The following is a 12,171-nucleotide window of genomic DNA, read 5'->3' as shown; positions in this document are numbered from 1 at the left end:
ATAACATTAGTCTACATTTTTAAAGATGTTGTGTGCAGAAGTTTGCAGCATTTGGCCAAACAGAAACAGTGGAAATGAGATATAACATTTATTTATCTATGTGAAGTTTCTTAAAATTGGTGTTCATACGTACATTTCTGCAAGTAATAAGTCACCTATAGAGGCAGACATAACGAACGAACAAGATTTTGGAGGAGAGAAAGAGCGAAATGCAGTTTTCCATACAAGCCTGTCTGCCAGTCCCGAAATCTAGCTGGAAGGCAGGCGGAAGAGAAGAGAGAGGGCAGTTGTTAGTCTTGTTGTTCTTGTTGAAGAAGAATAAGAAAGAGTATGTTTTGTTGTTCTGCACAAAATAATAAGATTGAGAGTCTTGAATCCATCAAGACTAAAGCCATCACAGTTTGGTCTAAAAAGATCAGGAAGAAATGAATAACCTGGGACAGACAAGGACTAAAAGGAGAGTAAACATCAGTGTATAGTTTCCAAACTGTGAGTCATCAATGAAAAAGTTTGGTCTGAAGGAGGATGCTGAACTTGGCTTTTTTCTGCAACGTACCTTTGCCTAAAATTTCTGTAGCTGGTTCATTGTTGAAGGCTAGCTCTGTCAAACAGAACGTGAGCCATCAGAGGGTTATGTGGCTGTCATGGAGCTTTCTGCCTGTTGTTTCTCCAGCTATGAGACATGTCCCGCAACATCAACGCCCATCGCCATGATAGAAATAAGTGATGCCATCTCCAGGAGCTTGTTTGATCTCTAATGGCTTCTGTCACCTAGTGGTGTGATGTTTTAGCAATAGATGGGCTCAATCTAAAATCTGATCAATGTTGCTGGAATTCTAATTTCTTCACACTTCACCTTGAAGACATATCCGATGAAACTTATTGGTTGTTTAATTTGCAGACGCAGCTTGGACTCCTGGACATTCTGCCCACCATCCACTGTCGACCTCCGAAAGAGGTGATGCAGTTGATGGTCAGTCGAGGGGTTCAGTTGAAACACAGCTTCGATCCACTCATGGACCACCAGGAGTTCTTCAGTGAGGGGATTCAGAGACCCTATCAATACCTGAAGAGATACGACAAAAAACAGAATCTGGATCACTTCAAATTCCAGAAAGGATCCCAAGTGGGAGATCCCATCGACTGTGTCAATCTCTTTCTGTTTTACTGTGGAATGAAAGATCCGTCCTGGGCCGAGCTGAAGAACTTCTCCTGGTTCCTCAACGTGCAGCTGAAAGACTGTGAGAACTCAATTTTCTGTGATCCAGACTTTCTGGCTGACGAGCTTCCAGGGTTCAAAGGCTTCATCGTGAAGTTCATGATTCGAATGGCGAGAGACTTTGCTTCTCCATCTCTGAACACAACTGATGAAAGTCCCATGGTGCGTGTTGACAACAGCCAGGAGGACGATCTCCTTGCTCGTCTAACAATCCGCAAACACTGGGAGAATGAGTCTCATCCGTACATTTTCTTCAACGCAGACGGCTACTCAATGTCTTTCCTGGGCTTCAATGTGCAAAGCAGCCTCAGGCAATACAGGCTCGATGCAGTTGATCCTCACAGCCAGAGGATCTTGATTGAAGATGTGATGTCTCAAGAACTTTTCCAAGGTTTGGAACTGCAAAGGATCCCTCTCGCTGAAGACTTCGATCTCCTGCCCCGACCAGACAAAATCAAAAGGATTTCAAGCGCTGTTGGTGCAAAGAGAGGAATAACCTCCAGAGACTTCGATCCAGACCCAACATACGAGCTCACTGCTGACAATGTGATGAAGATGTTGGCCATACACATGAGATTCAGGTGTGGGATTCCAGTGGTCATCATGGGAGAAACCGGCTGTGGGAAGACCAGATTAGTCAGTTTCCTTTGTGCCCTGCAGAGAGAGGAGAGACCAGTAGAGAACATGGTACTGGTAAAGGTACACGGAGGTACAACAGCAGGGATGATCTACAAAAAGGTGAGAGAGGCGGAGGTCCTCGCAAAGAATAACCACAGGATGCACAAACTGGACACTGTGTTGTTCTTCGATGAAGCCAACACCACAGAGGCTATTTTTGCCATCAAAGAAATCCTGTGTGATCGATCCATTAAAGGAAAACCCCTGAAAGCAGGCAGTGGCTTGAAAATAATAGCTGCTTGCAATCCTTACAGGAAGCACTCACCTGAAATGGTTGAGCGTTTAGAGCGAGCAGGTTTAGGGTACAGGGTGAAGGCAGATGAAACAGAGGATCGTCTTGGCAAAGTGCCCCTAAGGCAGCTGGTGTACCGAGTTCATCCTCTGCCGCCAAGCATGGCCTCTCTTGTGTGGGATTTTGGCCAGTTGAGTGATTTCACTGAACTTTCCTACATCAGACAGATTGTTCAAAAGAAAGTCCAAGACCATCACCTGCCAGCGGTCTGCATGCAGATCATCTCAAACGTTCTGGGAGCCTCACAGAAATACATGCGGAGTCGTAAAAACGAGTGCAGCTTTGTGAGTCTGAGAGATGTGGAGAGGTCCATGAAAGTGCTGATTTGGTTCTACCAGCACAGCGACATCCTGTTTCCCAACAGCTCACGTCTCAGTGAAGCTTGTAAAACACTGAAGTGCTTGGTTCTTGCAGTTGGAGTCTGCTACTACCCATCTCTGGTTTCAAAAGACGAGTATCTCTCTGAGATTTGTCGCTACTTTCCTGAACCTTTGAATTCTTCAGAAGTATTGCAGGAAGTGATTTCCACCTGTCAGGATTTCTTTCTCCAGAACATTAAGACCAGAGAGACCATCGCCAAAAATGTAGCCCTAAAAGAGAACGTCTTCCTCATGGTGGTTTGCATTGAGCTCAGGATCCCGCTCTTCCTTGTTGGGAAGCCAGGCAGCTCTAAGTCACTTGCGAAAACAGTTGTTGCTGATGCAATGCAAGGGCAGACCTCCCACTGTGATTTATTCAAGAAGCTGAAGCAAGTTCACATGGTGTCCTTTCAGTGCAGTCCTCACTCGAGCCCTGAGGGGATCATAGGGACTTTCAGGAACTGTGCCCGCTTCCAGAAGGACAAAAACATGGACGAGTATGTGTCAGTGGTGGTGCTTGATGAGATAGGCCTGGCAGAGGATTCTCCTCAGATGCCCCTGAAGACACTTCATCCTCTCTTGGAGGATGGCTGCATTGACAACGACAAGCCAGATCCTCACATGAAGGTTGGCTTTGTTGGCATTTCCAACTGGGCTCTTGACCCAGCAAAGATGAACAGAGGGATATTTCTGTCCAGATGGGATCCAAGTGAAGAGGAACTTGTTGAAACTGCAAAGGGAATCTGTTCATCCTCCAACCAAATCCTCCTGAAAATCAAACACCTCTTTCCACCTTTGGCAAAGGCCTTCTTGAGCATCTGTAATGAAACCTCAAAGAACCAGTTCTTTGGTCTGAGGGATTACTACAGCCTCGTCAAAATGCTCTTTGCAGCTGTCAAGTCCACACATCACGAGCCAGATGGCAGTCAGCTGGTAGAGGCCATCTTGCGCAACTTCAGTGGGCAGCCGGAGGTCTTTGATCCCGTCATATTTTTCCAAGAGGTTCTCCAAGACTTAACAGAAGTTCCCAGACCAAGCACCTTGCAGATGGTGAAAAAGAATCTTGATCATGACTCTGAGCAGGAGAGCCGTTACCTGCTCTTACTGACCACAAACAATGCTGCCCTCCATATACTTCAGCAACAGGTCTTTGGAAAAAGTGACTGCCCGGCCCCTGAGATTGTCTTTGGTTCAGGATTCCCTAAAGACCAGGAGTATGCTCAGATCTGTAGAAATGTTAATCGAGTGAAGACATGCATGGAAACAGGGCGTACAGTCATCCTCCTCAACATGCAGAATCTCTATGAAAGCCTGTACGATGCCTTGAACCAGTACTATGTTTACCTCAGCAAGCAGCAGTATGTTGATCTCGGTCTCGGATCCCACAGGGTGAAATGTCGTGTCCACACAAACTTCAGATTGGTGGTAGTGGAGGACCAGATGAAGGTCTATGAACACTTCCCTGTGCCGCTCATCAACAGGCTCGAAAAGCACAGAGTGGACAGGAGCACTGATCTGGAGCCATGGCAGCGAAGGGTTCTCCTCAAGCTGAAGGAGTGGGTGAAGGAGTTCTCGGGTAAAGCATCAGAGGATTTCAAGCTGTCAGACATTTTTGTGGGTTACCATGGGGATGCCTGTGCCAGTGCCCTTTTGCAGGCACTTGAAAGGAAAGCACAAAAAGTTGAAGAAATTGCAAAAGAGAATCACACTCTTGAGGATGTTGAACAAACTGTAACCTCTGAATCAAATCCTGAAGGACCAAAAGAGGCAACTGAAAAGGAGGATGATAAGTTGCAGGATGAGATGGACGTAGACACTGCTGTGAAAGAGCTGGAACATGAGCCCCTGGAGACGAATGCCAATGAATCGATGGAGGTGTGTAAGGATGAAAACAAAGTGATGACTGAGAGCGAAGAAGTGATGGAGACTGAAGACATTGCTGAGGAAAACGAGGAAGAAGAGGTCTTGGCTTTGGCAAAATGTTTCTTGCTGAACTGTGCCACCCCTGACGCTGTGATGAGGCTCAGGGGTTCTGATTTGGCAAACCAGGAGAAGGAGAAACTCCAAAGGATGTACTTCGAGCAGCAGCATCACCACTCGGTTCGAGACTTCCTGGAGGATTGCTTGACCAAGCATCATGGATCGAGGACGTTTCTGGAGGTAATTTTTTAACCATGACTCAGCTTTTAGTAAAACTGGAGGGTAATGTTGAGATGTCTGACACCTTCATGTCTTTGCATTAGATCACAACATTCTCCAGTTTGTTGACCAGATCAGATGTCAGGGACATTGCTTATGCCCTTGGAGTGCACACCGACAGAATCCTGCTGCTCTCGCTCCATCAGTTTGACACTGAAGTCTCCTTCTGCAACAAGATACGGTACAAATCATTTGTATTGTGATAACCCTTCTTATTTTTAATCTAAGTTTTCATAGTTTTTCATTTTCTTGCCCTTTGTTCTCAGGGGCTTCCTTCAGAACGCTGGACAGTCTCTTCACATCCTGTTAATCCAGATGGACCTCGAGGAATCCCAGTGCAGCGATGAACTCATAGCATCAGCAAAGTAGGGCTCAGAATCAAGATCCCTTGAAGTTAGATGGATAATTCAATGTATGTCTTAAAACGGACATGATGAGTCATGATTTTCATTCCTCTAGATATTGCACCATGAACTGTTTGATGTCCCTGGAGGATCAACCCTGTTGGGTGATTTTCATTGTGAAGGTTTCAAGAATCTTGAGTCAGTCTCAGTACATTGGTTTCCAAGGAGGTGAGTTAATTACAACAGCGAGTAATGAAGTTAATCATGATCATAAAATTGCAGTTGTTTAATTTTGCTTTAATGTCTAAGGTTTCTGGCAGTCGTTTCATATCGACGACCTGAGGGACTCAGAGGACATGAGCCTGAACCTTTTGGTTTTCTGTGGGACTCTAATTAGCAACCTGCTCAACCCTTCTCCTCCAGGTTCAACATCTCCAGAGCTTTAAACGATGAGAGGCATTAATGTTTTGATCTTAAAATGTGAGAGTAATTTCTTTTGTTTTTTACAGAACACCTTGAGGATGGAGAAACAATGAGGAAAAGTGGAGACTCTCAGGTAGATTAAAAAAGGTGTTTATGAGTGGTGTTCCTTTGCATGTTTGTGTATATGGTGCTTGAATTGATCTATCTTCTTACAGGCAGATAAAGCTCACCTCCACAGCTTATCTCTGGTGAGATCATGCATTCAAAAAGCCGTTGGCCTTCTGAGAGACACCAACGGAAAAACATCTCGGAGCATGCAGCGGATGCACATCCTTCTGACTCTTCTGGGAGCTGATGGAGGCCAAATAGGAGGTGAAACAACTTCAGCGTGGCTGCAGGTTCTCCCACTTGTTGCATCTTTATCTAGTTACTGGTTGATCTAAACTGTATTTTTTTTTAAAGCTCGTTTCCAGGAGGTGTTGTTGGGTCGACTGGCCAAAGCTTTGGCACAGAGAGAGGAATTGATGGATTCTCCTAAAGAGTGGGTGAACAGAGAAGCAAAGAAACGCCATGCTCTGCAGGAGGGGGGGACCCTGAGGTAAAGCATATGTAAGTAATATAATTAATTATATACTGGTTACAGCTGGTTGAGTCATGTTCTGTCTTCTTTTGTGAAACTCTAAACTTGAAGACACACCCTCTGGCGCTGTCTCCAGTCTACTGTGACTCCAATCTTGGCGAGGATGTTGGAAGTTGTTGACCAGTATGCAAACCTGGACCTACTCTGTGATGACCGTCTCAGTGAGGGTCTGAAAAAGCTCTGGCTGGACATCTTTGCTGATCCACAGGTTTTAGACCTCATATTTCCCCAGAACCAAAGGTATGATTAGTTTCTTCTTCTGAATAATTCCTAGAATGAATGAAATCCTCTGAAAGCATCATTTTCATTCCTAGTGAGCCAGATCAGGAGGTGCTTGTGCAGCACTACCTCACGTTGGATGGCGAGGAGCAGCCTTGTGCTGCTGTATTTAGCAGGCTCATGAAGACTCAGCTCGACAGTCTTTGGGAAGAGTCAGAGTTCATGCCAGGTTCGTCTGAGTTTCTCTGTTAAAGCTGTAAACACATTACAACCCCTATTTTTTATATCATGCTACCCTTATGTTGTTTTCTACTCCTATACTGATCATCAGTCAGGACAGAGGGTGGCGCAGAGAGGATCCTTCAGTTTGTGAGCACCTTCAACAACAGCCGTCTTGGCGCCTGCTTACAGAAACTCTCAGAGGAGGAGAAATCGGAGTACGGCCTCCACTACCTCCACGACTTTCTGCTGATGTCTCTGAAGATCAAGTCAAAGGACGAGCTCAGGGTACAGACGCTATAAGCCACAGGTTTACAGGAAGCACATTTAAAAAACAGATAATTAGTGTTGTTGTTCACATTTTGCACAGGTGTTCACAAGGGCCATGCTGGGCTGTGTGTCGGAACTTCAGAGGAGCTCAGGTGTTTCCTCTGACCTCTCACCTGCTTGGATCCATGCTGCTGCCAAACATTTTGCTCTCAGACTGGACACGCTCTGCCACATATTTCTGCTTCAGCCCCAGCTCGCCACGGACATCCTTCAGCAGGGCTCAAAGAAAGAGCACCAGGAAATGGTGAGAATGTTTTTACATTTTTTGGTGACGTCTCTTGAAACTTTGTCTAACATGAAGAAGTTCTCAGGTGCTAACATGCAAACTTAAACTCTATAATATTTTATGATCTTCTGATTAATTTAATGTCTTTTTTGTCAGGTGGAGGACATTTTGGCTCTTGGTGTCTGTGTTGAGCAGAACAAACTCCTCACTTTGAGGTCTCAGCAGGAGTGTGAGATCTTTGTGCACAGAGTGGAGTTCAGTCAGCCATGTCTAGACAGAGTGTTCGGCCTGAAGTACACCAACCTGTGCAGCCCCAGCTGTCTGCAGCATCTGGACTCCATCAGGTGAGTGAGGGAGGATGCAGAGGAAAGAAAAAGATGGGTTTGAAATGTTTTTTTATCAAGCTCATTTGCTTTTCAGGTCAATGTGGCAAGGGATGCTGGTTGTGGTATCTTTTATCCAGAATGTGGTTTTGAAAGTTGAACAGAAGGACTCGAGGTTGAAACAACTGTCTCTGAAACACTGCAACCTTCACCTGAATGTGAGTAAAAGAGATAAAGGCTTTGTTTGGTAATCGGTTAAATTTTTTTTTTTGACCATGCTTCAGCCCTGATGTTATTTGTCAATTTGTGCCTGAAAAGTGATCTTTAAAATGTGTTTTATTCTCACAGTTGATGCAGGAATCACCTGATCTGAGGAGCGTGGGGACTCTGCAGCAGCTGATTCGCATCCTCAATTCTTTCCATGACGAGAGTATCAGCCGAGATCTGAGGTGAGGATCCGTCCTTTATCATTTCTTTTTAGCCTTTTTAGCCCCTTAATGCTCAACAATCACTCTCTCCTGATGTCTTCTGAAAAGGTTCGGCATTTCCTGTCCAATTTGTTTCGAGGAGTTCGCAGAGCCATGCGTCCTGCCCTGTCAGCACGTCTTCTGCTTGTCCTGCCTCCAGAGATACATTCAGCCAAACAGACGCAGCTGCCCAAAATGCAGAGCAGAGCTGCCATCAGACTTCCAGCTCAGAGTTTCACTCAGCGTTAAGTAAGATCAGAAGAATGTCTACTGAAAACTTTCACTCTCACTGTTCTAATGACACATGTTCTAAAGACAAAAGGCAAAAATCTGTGTTTAAAGTGTATGTTAATCTTCTCTTTCATCTCTTTTCTGCCCAGAGCTTCCCTCCGGCAGCAGGCTGAGGTCAGAGAGTGCTGTAACTCCTTCTTCCTGGAGGTGGTGTCCAGGTTCTGCCTGTCAGAGGAACAGACCCCTGCAGACGAGATGGTGGAGCTTCTCTTCTCATTGCTTGTCTCTGCTAACGGTCAGTATAGTTTTTGATCACTAGATGAGTGATAATGCTTGAAGAAGAAAGCATGGACACTTTTTTTTTCTTTGTGATGCAGGTGATGTTTACAGAACCAGAGAGCTCACTCCTTTCCTGGAGTGTGTTGATAACAGCCCGGTGGTTCGATCTGTGCTGCCAAAACTGCTGCTGCAACACAGGTGAGCACAACAAAGTCGAGTAAATTGTTGCTCCTGGTGTCAGAATCTGTTCCTAAAAGCCATGTGTTGTATCTGTCAGTTTTGAGCAGGTGAAGGTTCACATCCAGACCTACCTGAGGAATTTGGAGGAGAATCTTCTGCACAAAGAGGACCGGCCTGAACTCTACCTGCTGTTTGTCAACTGTTTCCAGGTGAAGAACCAACAAACTGCCCTCAATACTATCAGTCCTGAGCTCAACTTTACTGTTTACACAAGAACATGTATCAGAGATCACAGCATAAATCACCTGCTATCACTAAAGGTTTTTTTTTGTTTCCAGGACTCTCTGCTGTGTTCAGAAGCAAAAGAAACCAGACGAAGCAGAGAGCAGCAGATGGAAGCAGACACTAGATTCCTGAGCAGGACAGCACGAAAACAGAGTCCAGACAGACAAGAAGACCCAACAGAGTTCCTGCTTAACACAGCCAGGCTGAGAGTGTGTCTGAGCACTGCTGCGCGACTGCTGGAGAAACCTTCTCTTAAAGGTTTCTGATGCTGAACTTTTTTGGGGTTTAAAAAGTGAAGAGATTCATACATTAGAGTGAATGTTCTGCAGTTTTACCATGCCTGAGGTGATGCCCTGTTTCAGTAAATGTAATGTTGGTTTCTGGATGCAGGAAGACTTGAGGAGGTGGAGTTTCAGTACCTGCAGCAGGTGAAAGCGCTGTTTGAGTACGGTGGGAATGACTGGCTCAGGGTTTACCTGCTTCGAGCTCTCTACAGAGTCTCAGGTGTGGACTTCATCCTCTCCCTGATGAACACTCCCACCTGGAGGTGGCTCTTTCCGGCAGAACTCCTTCGACTCCAGGTACTAAGACACAAAGCTGTCTGTTCTAGATGTACTGTTGACTTTGAGACTGAAGTTATGTTTTTTCCCTTGTTCTTACCTCACTTTTGCATCATTTCCAAAGAGAAGTATCATTTTAAGTCTAAAGAAAACAATTTAATAATAAATTTATTAAATTAAATATATAAAATTAAAGTGTATTATTTTCTATTTTATTATTATTATTATTATTATTATTATTATTATTATTATTATTATTATTATTATTATTATTATTATTATTATTATTATTATTATTATGTTATTTAGTATTTTATTTAGTATTTTATAAATACCTCAGGATTTCAAAAAACACCCAGATTTGGAGGGTGTCCTTTTGTCAGAGGCCAAAAAGAAACAAGAGAAGTCAAATTGAGCCATACCTTTCTTAAAACATGTCAGAAAATGATGTGTTAAGTTTGTGTCAACTTACCGCAACAGTAAAGAAAATGTCTCTGGAAGTATCAGCCAAAGCTTGCTTTAACTTAGTTCAACGAACACTGAAAATCATTCTCTTCTCCAAAGAGGACATTTCCAACCAGCATGGACGCCTTCCTCTGCTGTGGGACGTCTTACCGGGACATGAAACGCGCTGTGGCCCGAGTGTTGGTGGAAAACCAATCGGACACTTTCAAGGCAGAATTACAGGTCAGAAAGTTTCCAATCAGTCGAGACAGTTTCATGTCTTCTCATGTCCACCTGGGGTCGCTGTTGTGGAGTTAATGCATGTAAACCTTAGTTATGGTTTTACCTGTCTTTTTGCTGTATTGAAATACCATCCTAAATATGTACATTCAAACATGTATAATAATTAATGACACACATGTAGTTAAAGTGATGTAAGGACACTAAAAGCTGATTTTTCTGTTATTTCCTGATGTCCTCTCTAGAAACTGAAGGGCTCTCAGATCAGCCTCCTGCCCCTGGCCTTGTTGAGACAGGTCACCTCCCGCTACAAATCACCTGACGTCAACATTCATCCACGGCAAGAGGTCAAATACTCTCACGATCTTATGTGAAACATATTTTTTACTGAGCTACTTCAGTTTTTTTTACATGTTGTTTTTTATGAACTCGTAGGAGACAAAAAGATTGGAAGGGCTCCTGAACAAAAACATCGAGTCAAGGGACCTCAAGGATTTCTGCTCAGCTCTTCTGTCGAACCGGATTGGTGGACTGGGCTCAAGTCTTCGTATCAGTCCAGATCTTTCAGCTCAGAAACAAACCATCCTGGAGCTGCTGGTCCATCTGGACTCTGTGTTCCTCATTGGAAACCCTCTGCTGGTTCCTCTCCACCAGATCGCCTTCCAGCCTCAGAACGTGACAGTGAGATGCTGATTTTCTTAAGAAAGCTTTCTTGAACACTAAAATATTCCCAGATAAATTCAACTTCTGCTTTCCCTTAAGGAATCCTTTCTGCCGACCATGCCTGATGATCACACAAGGGAAGCCAAACAGTGGTTAAGCAGGGAGAAAGGACAGATGTACTGTATGTATTTCACATTTTTCAATTTTGTATCTGCCACCATCATTCCTCTTTCAACCTTAAATCAAAAATCAATAATCTCCTTTAAATGTTTTCCAGATTGTGCCAACGGACATCCATGCTTAGTTGGAAACGTATGTGTTTTTTTTTTGTTTTTGTTTTTTGTCACAACTTAGGAAAAGAGAAGTAAAACAAATGAAACATCGTGTTTTTCTGTTTTTCATCTCAGTGCGGCAGACCAATGCAAGTAGCAAAATGTTTTTGTGGACTGGAAATCGGAGGCCTGAATCACAATCCACTCCCAGGATTCACCCAAGACACAAGAGCAAGGTACAAATCCTCAAGTCTCTCTATGTTCTCTATGTTACGTTGTTTCTCTGGATTCTTTTATTCGCAAAAATATTTATGTCAGTAAAACATGTGCATAATAATTAGTCACATTGGCATAATGTGGAAGTAGATGTTCGATGTTGTGGACTGAACATAAATTGATTTCATGCAGATCAGGTAATGTGTCAAACCAATTCGTGCTACGTAGACTTCCTGGATGTCCAGGTTGGCCGATTTGTTCCTGTCCTTGTGGATAAAAATTTGAAATTTACAGAAGTAGTAGTAATATTACAGCAGTAAATTATAGATTAAATTAATCTCTTTGTGTGTTTTAGTATTGCAGATCAAACCAGAAGGGGACATGTACTGGGAGAAGCTCGACAGAGGTCTGAGGCACCTGAGAGACAGATGACCTACGCTCAGTCCTGCATCCTGAGGCTGCTGACACATCTGGCCATGCTGCAAGGGGCTTCAAGAAACCGCAGGGTAAGACTTGAGCTAAGTTTCCAACAGAAGTACAAATACTGTTACCCAGTGGTGTGCACAGGGGGGGCTGAGGGGGTTCACCAAACCCCCTTTTGACCAAATTGTGAAAAAACACATGGTATTGCCGAGGGATGTCCCGATCACGTTTTTTTTGCTTTTCCCATTCCAATTTTTTTATTTTGAGTATCTACTGATCGCGATATTTCCCGATCTAATCTTTCAGCAATGCATTAAGAAAAAAGAAAGAAAAAAATTCAAGTCGTCCTTTGAGATTTTTTCATTTTATTTATATGAAGGTATCATTCTATCCAACCTGGATACAGCTTTTTTCCTCCACTTAGTACAGCATTTGATCAA

The 12,171-nt window shown here is 43.8% G+C and overlaps 1 protein-coding gene across 1 annotated transcript in view; it reads left to right on the top strand.

Moving 5' to 3' along the window:
• The window catches only part of rnf213b (ring finger protein 213b), a 28,872-nt gene that overhangs the window by 11,325 nt on the left and 5,376 nt on the right, over nt 1–12,171 (top strand). Inside the window, exons 26-53 of the mRNA XM_074663396.1 lie at nt 902–4,708; nt 4,792–4,928; nt 5,014–5,112; nt 5,207–5,319; nt 5,401–5,514; nt 5,601–5,647; nt 5,730–5,886; nt 5,977–6,112; nt 6,206–6,394; nt 6,469–6,602; nt 6,705–6,880; nt 6,963–7,166; nt 7,305–7,492; nt 7,569–7,689; nt 7,820–7,920; nt 8,008–8,187; nt 8,319–8,464; nt 8,547–8,646; nt 8,726–8,837; nt 8,967–9,171; nt 9,304–9,494; nt 10,038–10,160; nt 10,403–10,504; nt 10,593–10,838; nt 10,920–11,001; nt 11,098–11,132; nt 11,228–11,328; nt 11,664–11,814. Of these exons, the coding sequence (XP_074519497.1) occupies nt 902–4,708; nt 4,792–4,928; nt 5,014–5,112; nt 5,207–5,319; nt 5,401–5,514; nt 5,601–5,647; nt 5,730–5,886; nt 5,977–6,112; nt 6,206–6,394; nt 6,469–6,602; nt 6,705–6,880; nt 6,963–7,166; nt 7,305–7,492; nt 7,569–7,689; nt 7,820–7,920; nt 8,008–8,187; nt 8,319–8,464; nt 8,547–8,646; nt 8,726–8,837; nt 8,967–9,171; nt 9,304–9,494; nt 10,038–10,160; nt 10,403–10,504; nt 10,593–10,838; nt 10,920–11,001; nt 11,098–11,132; nt 11,228–11,328; nt 11,664–11,814 (7,497 nt within the window). The remainder of the gene's footprint in view (nt 1–901; nt 4,709–4,791; nt 4,929–5,013; nt 5,113–5,206; nt 5,320–5,400; nt 5,515–5,600; nt 5,648–5,729; nt 5,887–5,976; nt 6,113–6,205; nt 6,395–6,468; nt 6,603–6,704; nt 6,881–6,962; nt 7,167–7,304; nt 7,493–7,568; nt 7,690–7,819; nt 7,921–8,007; nt 8,188–8,318; nt 8,465–8,546; nt 8,647–8,725; nt 8,838–8,966; nt 9,172–9,303; nt 9,495–10,037; nt 10,161–10,402; nt 10,505–10,592; nt 10,839–10,919; nt 11,002–11,097; nt 11,133–11,227; nt 11,329–11,663; nt 11,815–12,171) is intronic.

Source organism: Halichoeres trimaculatus, unplaced genomic scaffold (genome assembly GCF_033239565.1).
Source record: "Halichoeres trimaculatus isolate MK-OKI-2021-1 unplaced genomic scaffold, fHalTri1.1 fHalTri1_scaffold_23, whole genome shotgun sequence".
Taxonomy (NCBI): Eukaryota; Metazoa; Chordata; class Actinopteri; order Labriformes; family Labridae; genus Halichoeres; species Halichoeres trimaculatus.
This window is presented reverse-complemented; position numbering and strand designations above follow the sequence as displayed.